This window comes from Xenopus laevis, chromosome 8L (assembly GCF_017654675.1).
Source record: "Xenopus laevis strain J_2021 chromosome 8L, Xenopus_laevis_v10.1, whole genome shotgun sequence".
In the NCBI taxonomy this organism is placed as follows: Eukaryota; Metazoa; Chordata; class Amphibia; order Anura; family Pipidae; genus Xenopus; species Xenopus laevis.
Window position 1 is genome coordinate 3,196,732 of NC_054385.1, and position 18,229 is coordinate 3,214,960.

At 44.1% G+C, this 18,229-nt stretch overlaps 1 protein-coding gene across 1 annotated transcript; it reads left to right on the plus strand.

Annotated features, from left to right (window-relative positions):
* The first annotated feature begins 575 nt into the window (after positions 1 to 575).
* On the plus strand, positions 576 to 9,395 carry LOC108699507. Its single transcript, XM_041572320.1, has 2 exons — positions 576 to 819; positions 7,987 to 9,395. Exon 2 carries the CDS (start codon positions 8,018 to 8,020, stop codon positions 9,314 to 9,316), a length of 1,299 nt encoding a protein of 432 aa, XP_041428254.1. The 5' UTR covers positions 576 to 819; positions 7,987 to 8,017; the 3' UTR covers positions 9,317 to 9,395.
* The last annotated feature ends 8,834 nt before the right edge of the window (positions 9,396 to 18,229 follow it).

The following is an 18,229-nucleotide window of genomic DNA, read 5'->3' on the forward strand; positions in this document are numbered from 1 at the left end:
CTATCTGTATAACAGAACATTCTATCCCAGTGGCTGCACAGATCCTATCTGATCCCCACTGTAAGCAGCAGTCCTGTCCTGCTTTATGGCAGCTGAGATTCTAGCTATCTGTATAACAGACCATTCAGTTCCAGTGGCTGCACAGATCCTATCTGATCCCCATTGTAAGCAGCAGTCCTGTCCTGCTTTATGGCAGCTGAGATTCTAGCTATCTGTATAACAGAACATTCTGTCCCAGTGGCTGCACAGATCCTATCTGATCCCCATTGTAAGCAGCAGTCCTGTCCTGCTTTATGGCAGCTGAGATTCTAGCTATCTGTATAATAGAACATTCTGTCCCAGTGGCTGCACAGATTCTATCTGATCCCCACTGTAAGCAGCAGTCCTGTCCTGCTTTATGGCAGTTGAAAAAATTAATTCTGATTATTTTGTGTCTGTGCAGTTGCAGCAATACAAAGCAAACGTGGATAATCTGTGTTTTACTGCAAGAAATGAATTCAGGAGATGACGATTTATCTGGATAGAAGTTGCACATTATCCTCCCCATCAGATAAAGGCACGGCCAAGACTCTAAGCTCTGCCCCCTGTCTGCACTACAGGTTCTCCTTACTGCACTAGAGGAGACACTGGGACAATAGTGGGAGAATGAAGCACTAGGAGAGAATGACTTTGTACATGGGAGGGGTATGACGGACTAATGAAATATGTTTCATGTTGAAAGTCACTAACGAGAAGCTCTGGCTGCCATTTACTTAATTACACTCACTTCCTTGTATTGTCGCGTGTCTGTGCCCAATGAAGAGATCACTCAGCCTTCAGGTAAGCGGCTTCTTTCCTTTAACTTCTCACGGGACCCAAATGTCACCCAATCATCTCTTTATGCTCCTTGTCTCAATCACATTTTGCAATACATTTCAGGGGTTCTCGGGAGATCCAAACCTAAACAATTTTTGTACCCTGACCCACTGTTTAGAAATCCTTAAATAGAGAAAAATTCTATGTAAATTCTGTTTTCGGGTCCATTTCAACCTACAGAGGAACATTAGGCAAATACCTTATTTCTGGGAAGTTTGTGACAGGGATTATGATTTCTAGAATATATTATATCACTAGTGTGTGTGTTTGTGTGTGTCGTTTGTACGACTGAAATCATTCCAGCTGCTCCCCAGAGAGAACGACACATTTTCTCTGCTGCGACACAACTTTATTCACATAAATCCTGCTGCGTTTGGTGGTGTAACCCACAGACCTGTATGAGGGATCATTGACTGTCCCAACAAGTTCAGTTTATTTAAACAAACAGTGAACGGTCATGAGGTTCTGCTTGTACCTAAAATAGTAGTCGGATCATTCTCAGGAAGGAAGGGGGGGTTGATAGACTGGCGGCTACTGTAAATGGTTTCTTCTATCTGTGCCACTGGGACAGAATGCTCTGTTATACAGATAGCTAGAATCTCAGCTGCCATAAAGCAGGACAGGACTGCTGCTTACAATGGGGATCAGATAGGATCTGTGCAGCCACTGGGACAGAATGTTCTGTTATACAGATAGCTAGAATCTCAGCTGCCATAAAGCAGGACAGGACTGCTGCTTACAATGGGGATCAGATAGGATCTGTGCAGTCACTGGGACAGAATGTTCTGTTATACAAATAGCTAGAATCTCAGCTGCCATAAAGCAGGACAGGACTGCTGCTTACAATGGGGATCAGATAGGATCTGTGCAGCCACTGGGACAGAATGTTCTGTTATACAAATAGCTAGAATCTCAGCTGCCATAAAGCAGGACAGGACTGCTGCTTACAATGGGGATCAGATAGGATCTGTGCAGCCACTGGGACAGAATGTTCTGTTATACAGATAGCTAGAATCTCAGCTGCCATAAAGCAGGACAGGACTGCTGCTTACAATGGGGATCAGATAGGATCTGTGCAGCCACTGGGACAGAATGTTCTGTTATACAGATAGCTAGAATCTCAGCTGCCATAAAGCAGGACAGGACTGCTGCTTACAATGGGGATCAGATAGGATCTGTGCAGCCACTGGGACAGAATGTTCTGTTATACAGATAGCTAGAATCTCAGCTGCCATAAAGCAGGACAGGACTGCTGCTTACAATGGGGATCAGATAGGATCTGTGCAGCCACTGGGACAGAATGTTCTGTTATACAGATAGCTAGAATCTCAGCTGCCATAAAGCAGGACAGGACTGCTGCTTACAATGGGGATCAGATAGGATCTGTGCAGCCACTGGGACAGAATGTTCTGTTATGCAGATAGCTAGAATCTCAGCTGCCATAAAGCAGGACAGGACTGCTGCTTACAATGGGGATCAGATAGGATCTGTGCAGCCACTGGGACAGAATGTTCTGTTATACAGATAGCTAGAATCTCAGCTGCCATAAAGCAGGACAGGACTGCTGCTTACAATGAGGATCAGATAGGATCTGTGCAGCCACTGGGACAGAATGTTCTGTTATACAGATAGCTAGAATCTCAGCTGCCATAAAGCAGGACAGGACTGCTGCTTACAATTAGGATCAGATAGGATCTGTGCAGCCACTGGGACAGAATGTTCTGTTATACAGATAGCTAGAATCTCAGCTGCCATAAAGCAGGACAGGACTGCTGCTTACAATGGGGATCAGATAGGATCTGTGCAGCCACTGGGACAGAATGTTCTGTTATACAGATAGCTAGAATCTCAGCTGCCATAAAGCAGGACAGGACTGCTGCTTACAATGGGGATCAGATAGGATCTGTGCAGCCACTGGGACAGAATGTTCTGTTATACAGATAGCTAGAATCTCAGCTGCCATAAAGCAGGACAGGACTGCTGCTTACAATGGGGATCAGATAGGATCTGTGCAGCCACTGGGACAGAATGCTCTGTAGAATGCATTGTAGAAAAACACAAAGTAATGGAAAAAATATATATTGTAAGGTCATTTTAACAGGATTGGAATGTGTGTAGCTTATAAGTGTCCTTTAAGTAAATATTAGCTGCACTACTTACAACGCCGCACCTTCCCAATATTTCCAGTTAAACTCACCATCTGCCATGGAAGACAAAGAATACACAACCAGTTAGAAGACAACTCCGTGTTACAACTTACCCCCCCCCCCCGATTACATCCCCACCCCCGTCTCTCGACACCATCCGACCACCTGCTAAAGTCCCCGTCTGGGTGGAAGACAATATAAAGGAGACAACCCTACCACTAGTGTATGCTCCAAAGTGAGCACGTGAATGGCCGTGTGGTTTATGATTAAACTTCACATTATGAAAGGAGATCATGGATATTTACCCTAAATATAAGCCTGTCTTTGAATCCCCACCACAGAGCCAGGCCAATGACATGATAACAAGGCACTATAAAGTCTAGGTGGCAGTTAGCCTAGGCTTTTTGCCAGTTGCTCTTTGAAGTCCATTTTCATGCTCATTAGTGTGATTGCAAGCTTATCGATATAACATAATGCAATTGTGGCAAGCTTAGTATACGTGGGGCAAGATCTGGGATGGATGGACTAATGGTGGCCAGAGACACACCTATAATATTGTACGAAAAAATTTTCATACAATATTCAGTGTGTATGGTGGGAGACAAGCCGACCAATATCAGCAGAAGACTTGGATATCAGTCGGCATGTGGATCGGCCATTGTTAGTGGTGGATCATCAGATACAGGTAGAATTCTATGGTTTCTATCAGTATATCTGACCATTCAGCTCTACACGTGTGTATTGAAACCAATGATCATACTGGTAAGATCGTAATTGCAATGTCTTTGAGGGGTGTTGCTGGGATGCCCCTTGTTTAGATGCCACCGCTGCTATTCTTCTCCTCCAGAAAGGACCTCTCCAATGTGTCCAACGCTTTGTTTGGGAGCCTCTGATTTGGAATGTCGATGGAAATAGGCTCTGCTAATTTGTGTCTCTTTGGCAGCACTTCTTATATTTAGCGGGTTAAACGAATGTGTCTATTCACAGTTAATAGCTGCCTGTTTGGTAGAAGACAGACGTTCCCATTTATCATCTGATGAAACTGCAAACACTAAGGATGTAAGATGATGCCTCAACAACAAAGAGAAAGCAAACAAGAGAAAGCAGATTAGTAAATAGTTGGGTGGATTAAGGAGGACTGACATTAACGGTAATGTATTGATATGCTGGATCTGGCACCATAGCCTCAGATGAACCGGGAGTGGGTTATTGGCCAGAAATGACTCAGACAAATGCCCATCCTGAGAATGTAAGTGGGGAGGGAGGAGGCCATGTAGATGCACAGGGATTATATTAAGAGGAAGAATACATCAAATGTAATGAATATAGCAATGTGGCTGCCATAAATCCCACTTACTGTAGCTACTAACATTTTAATCTAGGGTTTGCCACTATCCCCATAGCCACCCAACCTAGTCTTCAAAGTGGGCAACCCTAGCCATTGCTCCAGGATTAAGACTCAGAGCACCAAGACCTTTCAGGAGGCCTTCAGACTTTTTTGGGTTAAGGTCACCTTTGCAACCAAACCATAGTCTAAGGCAGTGATCCCCAACCAGTAGCTCGTGAGCAACATGTTGCTCCCCTGCTCTTTGGATGTTGCACCCAGTGGTCTTAAATCAAGTGCTTATTTTTAAATTCCTGGCTTGGAGGCAAGTTTTGGTTGCATAAAAACCAGATGTACTGCCAAACAGAGTCTCCAGAAGGTTGCCAGTCCACATAGAAGCCATTAATAGCCAATCACAGCCCTTATTTGCCTTCACCCAGGAAATTGTTTCATGCTTGTGTTGCTCCCCAGCTGAACATCTGAATGTTGCTCATGGATCAAAAAGGTTGGGGACCCCTGGTCTAAGGCCTTCAGCCTTGCCTCCGACTTCTACTGCTTCAAATTTGGGGGGGATGGGCAGGCACACACAGTTTGGAAAACAAATGTAAACCCTCCTCCAACTGCCTAATGGGCATAGATGAGAGGCATTTACCCCAGAGAGTTGGTGTTGATTAGAGAAGGTTCTCCATAGGTCAAAATGGAAATATTTTGCATGTAGGTTTGTAAACATATTGAGCAGTATGCAGAAGTATCTCAGTATTTCTGTTACTTCACATGCAGAACTAACAGCGTTCTTTATCACCCTGTGCTTCTGATATCCGGCTGGTTACCACTCACAACCCACTTCCTTCCCCCTGTTCTATAACAGAAGCTCAGTAAGAAATTCATACCATGCTAAAACCTATAGAACATTTTCCAGTAAAGCAATAAATCCAGCAGCACTCCCATATGTGAATCAATTATTTATTCATGCCATTAGCAGAGCGACGTTTCGGGCTATTCCAGCCCTTTATCAAGAACTTGATAAAGGGCTGGAATAGCCCGAAAACGTCGCTCTGCTAATGGCATAAATAAATAATTGATTCACATATGGGAGTGCTGCTGGATTTATTGCTTTATTGTGGATATATTCCTTGGCGGAGAGGAACACAGCTGTGCACCCGACGCTTCAAAAGGCGATTCAGTGTAAGTGTGGCACCTTTACTGATCTGACAGTTATTTTTTAAATTCACACATGCTACAAAAGGGAGCCTCACCCTAAAAGATACAGCAGACCTTTTGATCAAAATCTGCATGAAGAGGAAATGAAAGTGAAGAAAGAGGTGCTGACAGAGGGGATAGTGAACAATTTCCAGTTATATTTCAGGATGCGGAGAGACAATGGTTGTAACGGAATCTCGAGTCATTGACTTGCAAGCTAAAGGTCAGGCTAATAAGAGGCCAGCATCAGTTTGGTTGAGAAGAACCCCACGCAAACTCATACAAGTTGCTATTTTGCTCATTTTCCAAGTGGGAGAAACATTCATTATGGGCTTAATATTAAAGGCTTATTATCATGACCCTACTAGAGTCTCCTGTCAACGCATTGAAACCAGGTTGAGCCAGCATTGACCTGATCCGTTAGATCTCCACGTGTACCACAAATGGACTACAGTCAGCATGAGGCCCTATCTCCACCTATGGCAAGCCTTGTATCACTGGACACGGCCAACACCACAAAGACTAACCCCATGCAACAATAATGAAGTACAGCTCAGGGTGTGTGCCTTGCTTCTGCATGCTTAGCATTTATCCCAAAATACACCAACATGTACACAATAACACTGCTGTAAAGGAAGAAGAAATTCAATGATAACAGTAAACCCAAAGAGACACCATCAGAAGTGGTTGCTTGTTCTCTTGGTGCTCCACAACCTAAGCTAATGTTTGCTACAGGCACCTTACCCAACACAGATTGTGCATATAGTATATATGTGTATATAGTCTTGGTAGTTGTAAGAGCGCAAATATCATGAACTTCTTTTCTTTCGTTGTGATCTGGAAAAAAGTTCCTCGCAACTTTCTGTGCATGCTACTTAGCAGGCTCCTGCAGGGAAACCATGATGCACTCCTGGTAGAAAACATGGGATTACAGGCAGGGTCAGACTGGGGCATCTGGGGAATTCAACTTGAAGGGCCATCCATGCGAACTGAAGGGCCCTTTTCCTCCTCTGGGTATGAGTACTTCCCTTCTCCTTAATTTGGTGCTGTGATGGGTCCAGCCATGGGACAGGAGATGGACCTGAGTTAGCCCTTTATATATTCACCCCCTCCAGTGACATCACAGATAGGAATTTGGATGATGAGTATAAAGCAGTGAGACAAGTTGGCCTCGGTAGAGTTAGAGTTGGCATGAATACGTTTCAACCTGCACATTACTAGTTAGGCATGACCCCTTTGATTATGACCTGAACAGTTTGGCTTTTCCGAGGTTTGCACAAGTCACCACTACCTGTTCAGGTTTCACAAGGCTCCATTCCTACTGGTGCGTGGTCCCTTTAAACAATCAGCTTGCCAGATCCTTTGCAATTGCACCAAGTCATAGATGGAAAACAAGATTAGGGAGTGGCACATGCTGATAATAATAATAATAATAATTATTATAATATACCAGGTCATCGCACTTCACCACATGTTTGGCAAGTGATCCTCCTGATAAAGAGAAAACAATCCAGTAAGGAGCAACCATACATATACATGTACCCTTCAACTCAACCAAATATCAGTTTGCTCTTCTGAGCATTTCTGCAGATCACATGACTTTTTTTTCTCACTTTGTTTTCATGAAAGCAAGTGGTTTAATTCTAATAACATCATAAATATGCATGAGTGGGGGCCAGAACAGAACCGCAGACGCTTAAGTGGCTCCTACTGGCTTTTCTCGACTCCGTTCCATAACTCATTGTGATAAGAACAAAGTTATCGAGCAGACATGCTTTAGGAAGCACTCGCTACATCAATAGTAGTTGATTTCATGAAAACTAAAAGGGAGAAAAAAATAAGAGAGAGAGAGCTCTGAGCAATAGAAGGAAAGGGGTACCAAATGTTAGCGTACCCCCCAAAGATTGTAATGATTTAGCTGATACCCCGGGCTGGTTCTTCTGTTAACTTCGTGAGCCTGGGGCACTTACGACTGAGCCATCCTCTTCAGTCCTTTTTCTTTCTTCGAAATCCAGTGGCCAACGCATTAAACAGAAGAGCCAAAAGGTTGGCTTTTTCCTCAAAGTCCGGCTCTTAACTCTACTACGTGAATGAAGATGATTGCAAGGATACCCAGCAAGGAGGGTCCCCAGCCACTGGTTCCCCAGTAAAGAAATGTAGTAGACCACAAATATCAGTCTTTAAAACAAATACTCTATAACCCCTATCTACAGCATGAATACAGCTGGGTTAGTGCAAGTCAATTAGATGATCCATTGTAATTATGAACTGGAAGGTGCTGCCCAGGTACATCATCTCATGATGTGTACTAGCATGACTGTGTTTTAAGTGGAAGAATTAAAAAATTAAGGCTCTAAACGGCTCTAGCATGGGGTGTGGCTTAACCAAGATGTAACGTACAAATGAGTGTGGAGAAAGCCACTTATTTTACATCCTAATAAATCTCCTGTTTGTTTGCAGGTAAGGACTGATATGCCCAGCTGGAGATAGTATGTTGCATGCAAGAAGACTTTGCTTCTTCGGATGTACCGTTGGCATAGCATGCCTTGTTTTGTCCTTCAGCTTTCACTGGCCAATGAAATTTCAGTCAAAAATTTCCTGGAGAAGGATCGAGTCTTGTAGCGGCGAGTTGCCCCGGGATACTATCACACCACTGAAGGACACCAAAGCCTATGTCATTGCCCCATACTATGACAACCGAGAGAAGAACATTGTCCGAATCTTGGGGATTGTTCACCATAGAGACGTGAAGGAACTTTACTGCTACTTCTGTTGTACTTCCGATAACATTCTGTACACAGTCAGGGCAGTGATAAATATTCATTCAGACCGGTTTGGCTTCCCCTATGGTTTAGCGGATATCATTTGTTCTGAACCTCCCGACTGTGCGCCGACACACGTCTCAGTTCACTGGTCTCCGTCTGAAGAACCCGGCAGTCTTACCACGTTCAAAATTCGAAATAGAGTGCAGGAAAAAAGGACGGCCAACTTCACCGTCTGTTTCTCCGCCATGTTTGGGAATTACGGCAACGTCCTGCAGTTCATCCAGACTATGGAAATGTATAAGATACTGGGCGCCCAAAAAGTCACGGTCTACCTTAACAATTGCAGCCGACAGATGGAGGAGGTCCTTCAGTACTACACCAAGGAAGGGACGGTGGAGGTGATCCCCTGGCAGATACAGCGATACCTGAAAGTATCTCATAATTGGCAATATCTCAACGATGACACGGAAATTGGTTATTATGGGCAGATACTGACACTAAATGACTGTATTTACAGGAACATGTACTCCAGCAAGTTTGTTGTACTCAATGACCAGGATGAAATCATTCTGCCCTTCAAGCACCGGACTTGGGACAACATGATGGAAAGTCTTCAATGGGAAAACCCAGATGTGGGAATCTTCCTCTTTGAAAACCATATTTTCCCTCAAACTGAGGTTTCCAATGGAAATTTCACCAATACATCTTCATGGAATGGGGTCCCAGGGTTTAATTTACTCCAGTTTATACACCGGGAACCAGACAGACCTGATTACTTCAATGCACGGAAGATGATAGTGGATCCGAGGGCAGTGGTCCAAACGTCTGTTCACTCTACCCTGAAACAGTACAGAAACTCTAAATATGTCCCCCTAGAAACTGCCCTGGTCTATCACTGTAGAGGCCCCCTGCAGGCAAACCTACCGAGGGAGTCTCTAATTGAAGATAAAACTATATGGAAGTATAATGACTCCTTAATTAGGAATGTTAACAAGATGCTAAAAAAGTTTAAATTGACCAGATGATGGATGTTTTGGAGTGTGTCTGGTTAATTATATTGTGACAGGTTTAAATGATAGTAATTAAAAGCTGGTTACAACAAAATGCATGCTTGCCTAGTATACATAGCTATGTACTTTCAGCTGATTCCCGTTCAATTGAATGAAAGGGGACTATATGGTGCTTTGTCATACTGTCCCCACCAAGTTGAAAACCGCTCAAAATAGTGCCATTGCCTCTGAGAGAATTCATATGGAGCTCTTCTTCATACGTTTCATTGTGCTGCATTTTTATGGTTGTTCATAGGGTTGCACGGGGGAACTGTCAATAAGAAGAGACCTCTCTAGGAAGATCTAAGGTGGTGCTATAGACAGTTGAATGGAGAGTTGGAATACTAAAAAACACAAGCAATAGTAGCAACAAGCTTAAAGTGCGTGTAAACCCTCAAATAAAATAAAGGGGAGTGCTCTTCTCAGGGCTGGAACTAGTCGTAGGCAACAGGGGCAGATGGAGGTGGGAACACTGGGACCCTAGTATGTGCCTCTGCTGCCTCTAGCCCCAGTCTTCTTCTCAGTTGCCCATTGGGTTGGGGACAAGGTAAGTGGCAAGGGAGGAAGTGAGGGGGTGGGCTAAGAGTTGCCAAGTGGCTAATGGGGTGGTAGGAGAGATGCCGAGCAGCAGGGGAAAGTTAGAGTTCAATGGGAGAGTTGCCTTGTGGGGGGACTGGCAGGGTGATGATGGGGTCTTGCCTTGAGCGCCATCATATGTTATGGCTCTGTATCTTTGTATTTTAAGTGTAGGATCAAGCCAGAGCACATAGGGAGAACTCACAAACTCCTTGCAGATAATGTCCTGGCTGGGATCAAACCTAGGACCCCAGCACACAAAGCAGCCTTGTTAACCACTGTGCTGACCTCATTAGCCTTTTTATCCTGACGCTCTACAAACAGAATGAAGGGTAAGTAGGTCTGCGTCGACTTTACAGATTCATTTAGAGCCTTAAATAGTTTTGGGGTCGAGGAACCTTTTGCCCTACTCTACATGTAACAAATACGTCATCATCCCCCAGAATGCTTTGCCATCAATAAGCTACGGTCAGTTCAGAATCAGTTCTTGCCCACGTAAGGGGTAATTATAGTGAATGGGCAGCTCTAGAATAACTCTAAGTACTTGAAGTAAAATAAACACAATGGTCACCGTCTAGTGTAGTGTGATGTGTGTGTTCCATCTGACACCTTGTGGTGACTACAAAAACCTCCCTACATATATACATTTATATAGTGCACCCCGGCGTATAGAATCTAGAATGATACATCTAGTTTATGGAGGCATCCATACATATAGACTTACCTTCCATGTGAGAGCCCCAAATGTCCCCAGAATTCTTTCATTGTCCTGAAATAAAGCAAAACTCTGGTCAGAAAGAGAAACCCTGCCAACTGATACGGTAAATATTAACCCACAGACCAAAGCAAATTCACATTTAATGACATTCATACATGGATTACTTCCTGCAGCCAATGAAATTATCCTGGGGCATTGGATGAGATCTCTGTCTCCTGCTCTGGATCATAGATGTTCCTCAGGGGAGTAACTACAGAGGAAGCAGACCCTGCGGCTGCAGGGGGGCCTAGGAGGTATAGGGGGCCTATGATGCCCTAATTAATGAGAAATGTCAATATATATTGGTAAAACAGGACAACCTCTGGAAATGTTGGGGGCCATAAAATTAATTTGCTGTGGGGCCCAGTATCATCTAGTTACTCCACTGATGTTCCTCTAGTAACAATACATCTAGGGAAGGAAACATGAAACAAGTGCCCCCCATATTCCCAGTTTCTGAAAGGAATACAATGGGGGACAACAGTATTTGAGTGTGTGGGGGACACTCTTGTGCAACTTAAGATGAACATACATTAAAAGATCTTCTGTTTTGGGCAGGTTGGTAAAGGAACTGATCTTTTCCCAATGTGTCCAACTTTATGTGGCCGATATCATCTGATCTGATGGTTTAGACCTCAGACTTAAGCTGGCTGTAGATACAAAGATTTGATCGTAGAAATATCCGCTTCGGGCTGTGTGCGGAGTTTCTTGACATTTTTTGTGCCACATCGATCGGTCGTTCAGACGATCGGACAGGTTAGAAAATTTCTGTTGCCTACTGATAATATCTCTGCGTGTATTGCCGATCTCACTAAATCAGAGGGAGACTGTCACCAGCTTTTGTCGAAAATAACTTTCGTACGATTGGGATCAGGGGCAGAACATCGGCTCATCTGTTCTTTTAGGACTTTATTTGATCTGAATGGTTAGTGGCAGGTCGGGAGATGGCACCGAACGATCGTTTGTCCGATATGAAGGCAAATCTGCATGTCTATGGGCAGCTTTAAGGTGGCCATAGATGCACAGATAATATTGTACAATATTTGGCGCGTGTATAGCTGGTCATACATAAAGATCTGCTCGTCTGGCGACGTCTCCAAACGAGGTGATCTTTCCCCCAATATGCCCACCTATGACAGGGCTACATCGGGGTAATCCGAACATTCGACCCTTGAAAAATTCAGCGGAAAAATTAAACCTTCCTGATCGATACCGTGCCCAGATATCAATCGGGAAGTCCCCCATACACTGGCAGATAAACCGCCGAATTAATCGAAAGGACCGATATTGGCAGCTTTATCTGCCCGTGTATGGCCACCTTATACCATAGGATCACAACAGAGGGATACAGACTCTGGCCAAGGCCACATCAACCAGACAATGTGGTCATCACTACATCCACCGTTGGATAGACCCATCAGAGTGGCCTGAAGGAGCCGAATCAATGGCTAAAAATATGTCCATGTATGGTCACCTTTAGTTCTCTTGCACGTTTGCCTTGGTGAGAATGTAAATGACCTCTGTTGTGTGGCCTCATCACCATTGGGAGCCAGGACAGGGTGGATAAAATGCAAATTTGAAACCCATCTTGAAGGGGGATCTGCATATAAAGATCCCAAATGGGCGGAACAGCAGGAAGTAAAGGAGATGTGGTTCCTCTTCATACACGTTCTACTATAAACTTAAAGGTGGCCATACACAGGGAGATCCGCTCGTTTGGTGATGTCCCCAAACGAGCAGATCTCTCCCCGATATGCCCACATTGAGGTGGGCGATATCAGGCTGATCTGATCGGGGGCCCTAGGGCACAACCATGGGATCAGAATGGAGGCAATGGGGCAGTTGGATCGTGGGACCGCATGAACCAAAAGACGCGGCCGTAATCCAATGGGATTTTTTAACCTGCCTGATCAGCATCTTCCCCACTTTCAGGCAGATATGAATCTGGGACGCCCATCGGATGGCCCCACAAACGGGCCAATAAGCTGCCGACTCGGTAGTGTATGGGGACCTTTAGATTTATCATGATTGTCTTTTTTAGACCATATCCAGAGTGCTGATAGGATTAGGAAGAGACGTTAAGGGTCTGATTATGGTCATGAGGACTAAAGCGGAGAACATACATTGCTTATGGTTGACGTTTACCTATGATTTCCCTACCAATGTTATTAGATCTAATAAGTTCTGCAAGGGGTCCCAATGAAAGTATAATGTCTGAGGCCTAGGTCCAAGGACCAGTAGAATCCAACTGGACTGAGAGATTTTTAATATTTATTTCCCTTGCTAGCCTGAGCTACTTGATCTAAGATATCTGTTGATCCATTAAATCTGCCCGTGAGAGTGACAATGTTGGGTTTCCTTTTATAGATTTGCACCCTCCCTTTGTGATGTCACAGTGGGACGGGAAGGGCGGGCCTATAAATATGGAAGCTCACTAGGTTAGGGTCGGGTAGCAAGCGGCCAGGTAATTCTCTGGAGAGCAGACCCAGCAGTGATTATTTCACATAAGAACAAGTGATGGGTTCCATTACACAGTGAGCCGAAAGTGGGTTGGGAAACGGTTAGTACGAGTATCATGGCTTCCTTTCATTCCGACCAATCAGAGAGTGTCTTTTGTACTGCTGGGTCTGCAGAACCCCAACTGATCGGAAAAAGAGGCGATTTGACCTTTAAAAACCTGGAACGGTTCAGGAACTGGTGTTTTCCGGATAAGGGATCTTTCCATAATTTAGCTCACCAAACTGTAAATCATTGCATGAAGTTTATATTAAATGTAACACTTGAAAATAACTCTATCGGACATGGGCCTCCTGTAGTTTGGACCTTTATTCGATAACGGGTATAAGATAAGGGATCCATTATCTGCACTATGTTCTACTGGAGACGAAAATGTCAAATTATTAGGGGCTAAAGAATCCCTGATAAAGTAAATTTACCCAGGATCAGAATAATAAGGGATAAGTTCCTGCCTATGTTAAAATGACGTATATATATATATATACACACACACACACACAGGAGTGGGATCCCTTATTCAGAAAGCTCTGAATTACAGGAAGGCACCCCTCCCCCCATTATCAGTCCATTTTAAGGAAATAATTTATTTTTTCCTTGATTTTGTTTTTCTCTGTAATAATAAAACAGTCCCATGTACTTGATGGGAATAGAGAAGCACAAATCCATATTGGGGCAAAACAATCTCATTGGGTTTATTTGATGTTTTATTAATAGATTTAAATGTTAAAGATAAAACCCCTTATCCAGAGAAGCCTGAGCATTCCGGATAAAAGATCCCACACGGACTATACGGTGAGCAGCGGGGGTCAGTACAAATGACCATGTAAAATCCAGTGTCTGTGGCAGTTCCAGGTGAATAAAGAAAACAACACAAAGGAATCCTGTGCTGCTCCGGCTCTCACTAAACTCAGGGAATGAGTCCGTCACATGGAACGGGATTCATGTCAGAAAAACAAAATAACAGCTGAGCCATTCACTAACCTTTGTGTTACCCACAGAAACAATCCATATATTTCCAGGAGCCACAACACAATGAAGCTCCTCTCACTCTCACCTTCCCATCAGCCCCTGCAAATTAATTAGCCCCAGGTGAGACTAGCCAGCCCATTAACCCTCTCACAACCACTATATATTAGACAGTAAACACTAGGGGCTACATTAATTCTTATAATACATGAGTGATACTCAGAGTTCCCTGTATAACTCAGCCTGCAGCCTTGTGCCTTTATATGGTCACAGAACAACCCCTCAGTGACTTCTAATATCCTTATCATTTACAGTAGGGGGTACATTATCCCTTATAATACATGAGTGATACTCAGAGTTCCCTGTATAACTCGGCCTGCAGCCTTGTGCCTTTATATGGTCACAGAACAACCCCTCAGTGACTTCTAATATCCTTATCATTTACAGTAGGGGGTACATTACCCCTTATAATACATGAGTGATACTCAGAGTTCCCTGTATAACTCGGCCTGCAGCCTTGTGCCGTTATATGGTCACAGAACATCCCCTCAGTGACTTCTAATATCCTTATCATTTACAGTAGGGGGTACATTATCCCTTATAATACATGAGTGATACTCAGAGTTCCCTGTATAACTCAGCCTGCAGCCTTGTGCCTTTATATGGTCACAGAACAACCCCTCAGTGACTTCTAATATCCTTATCATTTACAGTAGGGGGTACATTATCCCTTATAATACATGAGTGATACTCAGAGTTCCCTGTATAACTCAGCCTGCAGCCTTGTGCCTTTATATGGTCACAGAACAACCCCTCAGTGACTTCTAATATCCTTATCATTTACAGTAGGGGGTACATTACCCCTTATAATACATGAGTGATACTCAGAGTTCCCTGTATAACTCGGCCTGCAGCCTTGTGCCTTTATATGGTCACAGAACATCCCCTCAGTGACTTCTAATATCCTTATCATTTACAGTAGGGGGTACATTATCCCTTATAATACATGAGTGATACTCAGAGTTCCCTGTATAACTCAGCCTGCAGTCTTGTGTCTTTATATGGTCACAGAACAACCCCTCAGTGACTTCTAATATCCTTATCATTTACAGTAGGGGGTACATTATCCCTTATAATACATGAGTGATACTCAGAGTTCCCTGTATAACTCAGCCTGCAGCCTTGTACCTTTATATGGTCACAGAACAACCCCTCAGTGACTTCTAATATCCTTATCATTTACAGTAGGGGGTACATTACTCCTTATAATACATGAGTGATACTCAGAGTTCCCTGTGTATGTGAATACAGAGATGAATAAGGGTTTTAGTGTAGGGAATAGGTAAATAGAGGCAGATAATCATATAAAGTGGAAGTGAAAATGACCAGTGAGATTTCTTAGACTTCCCCTGGGGGAAACTGTGCAGAGTAACAATGAAAATGTTTTTCTTTTATTCTATTCTGACTGTTCCTCTTTTACTTGTTTATCACAATAACGTCTTTATTTGCCTATAATATAAATAACAAAGGGATCACACATTGGAGACGTGTGACATGCAGAAGTGGGGGTGCTGGGGTTCAGTCACATGTGGGTGATATTGATATAACACGGGGGGCTTAGGTTCCTGTTGTTACTTCCTTTGTTATTTTTAATTAGAGATTCACCAAATCCCCAGTGTATGTATTTGGCCACAATCCTGCATTAAAGTCTAAAACCCAAATCTAAACCCTAAACCAACCGAATGCTCTCGTCTATGAACACAAATTGTTTCCATTCACCCCCTGCACCACCTTTAACTTGGCCCGTGGATGGGGACAGGTAGGGGCAGTGACTAAGGGGGATATTTATTAAAGTGTCAGTTCTGTCGCCAGGCAGATCTTCAGTGGAAAAAGTTGTGCTTTTCGATTTTTAAGCAAATGCAGAAATGAATGTGAAAAGATGCAGTTTACACTCTCACCAGCAGGGGGCCAGCAAGCACACACCTGAGCTCTACAACAACCAATCACAAAGGCTTAACACAGACTCCTAATGATTTCAGTCTGCAGCTTTATATAGCGTCCATACTACTCCATACAGACACCATGTGATCAGCATCTACCCTATAAATAGCCATTAAGAGAGGCTGCCCACCCCTTTAGCAAGTGGCTTCTCAGGGAGCTCTAGGTAAGTACTCCATGAACCTTTGTACATTCAATTGCATGATTATATATAAAAGTAAAGCTTTCCATTCACACTCGTGTGTATTAACATGTTGCAAACACAAACCATTGTTTTAGTGAATTTACATACACTGTCAGCACAGCTGAGCCACAGGTTTCAAACAAATCAGGCCTCAGTTTGTTAACCAAAACTAATTTACACCTAAACAAAGTATTTATGTAAATTATATACATAACTATTTACACAGTTTACTGGCCAGCAACAGTCAGTGTCGGACTTGGACACCAGGGGCCCATCCAAATACCCTTAAACCAGGGGGCCCATCCAAATACCCTTAAACCAGGGGGCCCATCCAAATACCCTTAAACCAGGGGGCCCATCCAAATACCCTTGGACCAGGGGGCCCATACAAAAAACCCTTGGACCCATACAAAAAACCCTTGGACCAGGGGGCCCATACAAAAAACCCTTGGACCAGGGGGCCCATCCAAAAAACCCCTTGGACCAGGGGGCCCATCCAAAAAACCCCTTGGACCAGGGGGCCCATCCAAAAAACCCCTTGGACCAGGGGGCCCATCCAAAAAACCCCTTGGACCAGGGGGCCCATCCAAAAAACCCCTTGGACCAGGGGGCCCATCCAAAAAACCCCTTGGACCAGGGGGCCCATCCAAAAAACCCCTTGGACCAGGGGGCCCATCCAAAAAACCCCTTGGACCAGGGGGCCCATCCAAAAAACCCCTTGGACCAGGGGGCCCATCCAAAAAACCCCTTGGACCAGGGGGCCCATCCAAAAAACCCCTTGGACCAGGGGGCCCATCCAAAAAACCCCTTGGACCAGGGGGCCCATCCAAAAAACCCCTTGGACCAGGGGGCCCATCCAAAAAACCCCTTGGACCAGGGGGCCCATCCAAAAAACCCCTTGGACCAGGGGGCCCATCCAAAAAACCCCTTGGACCAGGGGGCCCATCCAAAAAACCCCTTGGACCAGGGGGCCCATCCAAAAAACCCCTTGGACCAGGAGCCCACTCTAAGCATTATTTTCTTCCCCTCCTCACTCAACCTCTATTTTCCTATTCTCTTTTCTTTACATACTATAACCTATTATTCAATGGATTATAAAGAAAAAACAAAAAAGAATAGAGGAGAGGAAGAACAGCACTAAGAGTGGGCCCCTGGTCTAAGATTAATTGGTGGGCCCCTGGTCAAAGGTTTTTGGGTGGGCCCCTGGTGTCTTTGTCAGACACTGACCTTCTTCAAAAATAATCAAACAAGCTTATCGGTACTGATATCAACGTGCGTTTCCTCCAAGAGAGACCTTTTCCTTCATTTTCAGTTCCTGCACCATATCTAGATAGTCATCATTGTGATGTTGACTACCCGGCTGGTGGTGAACTGTAAGTCTAAATGGTTGGTTTGCAAGGTGCCATCATGTAACTTACATTTTTAGCCTTCATTCTGTTAATCCATATAAGTGGGTGATGATCAGTCACCAAGGAAAACTCTTGACCTAGTAGGTAACATCTTAATGACTCTAGTGCCCATTATTGCTAAACACACTTTTTTTAATGACACTATAGCTTGTTTCTCTATGGCAGGGGTCCCCAAACTTTTTTACTCGTGAGCCACATTCAAAAATAAAGAGTTGGGGAGCAACACAGGCATGCAAAACGTTCCTGGGGTGCCAAATAAGTGCTGTGATTGGCTTATTGGTAGCCCCTATGTGGACTGGCAGACTACAAGAGTCTCTGTTTGGCAGTACACCTGGTTTTTATACAACCAAAACTTGCCTCCAAGCCTGGAATTCAAAAGTAAGCTGCTGCTTTGAGGCCACTGGGAGCAACATCCAAGGGGTTGGGGAGCAACATGTTACTCACGAGCTACTAGTTGGGATCACTGCTCTAGGGAATAGCTT

Excerpts from the sequence above, each read along its gene's own strand:
- LOC108699507 (XM_041572320.1), top strand. The coding sequence starts at position 8,018 with ATGTTGCATGCAAGAAGACTTTGCTTCTTCGGATGTACCGTTGGCATA.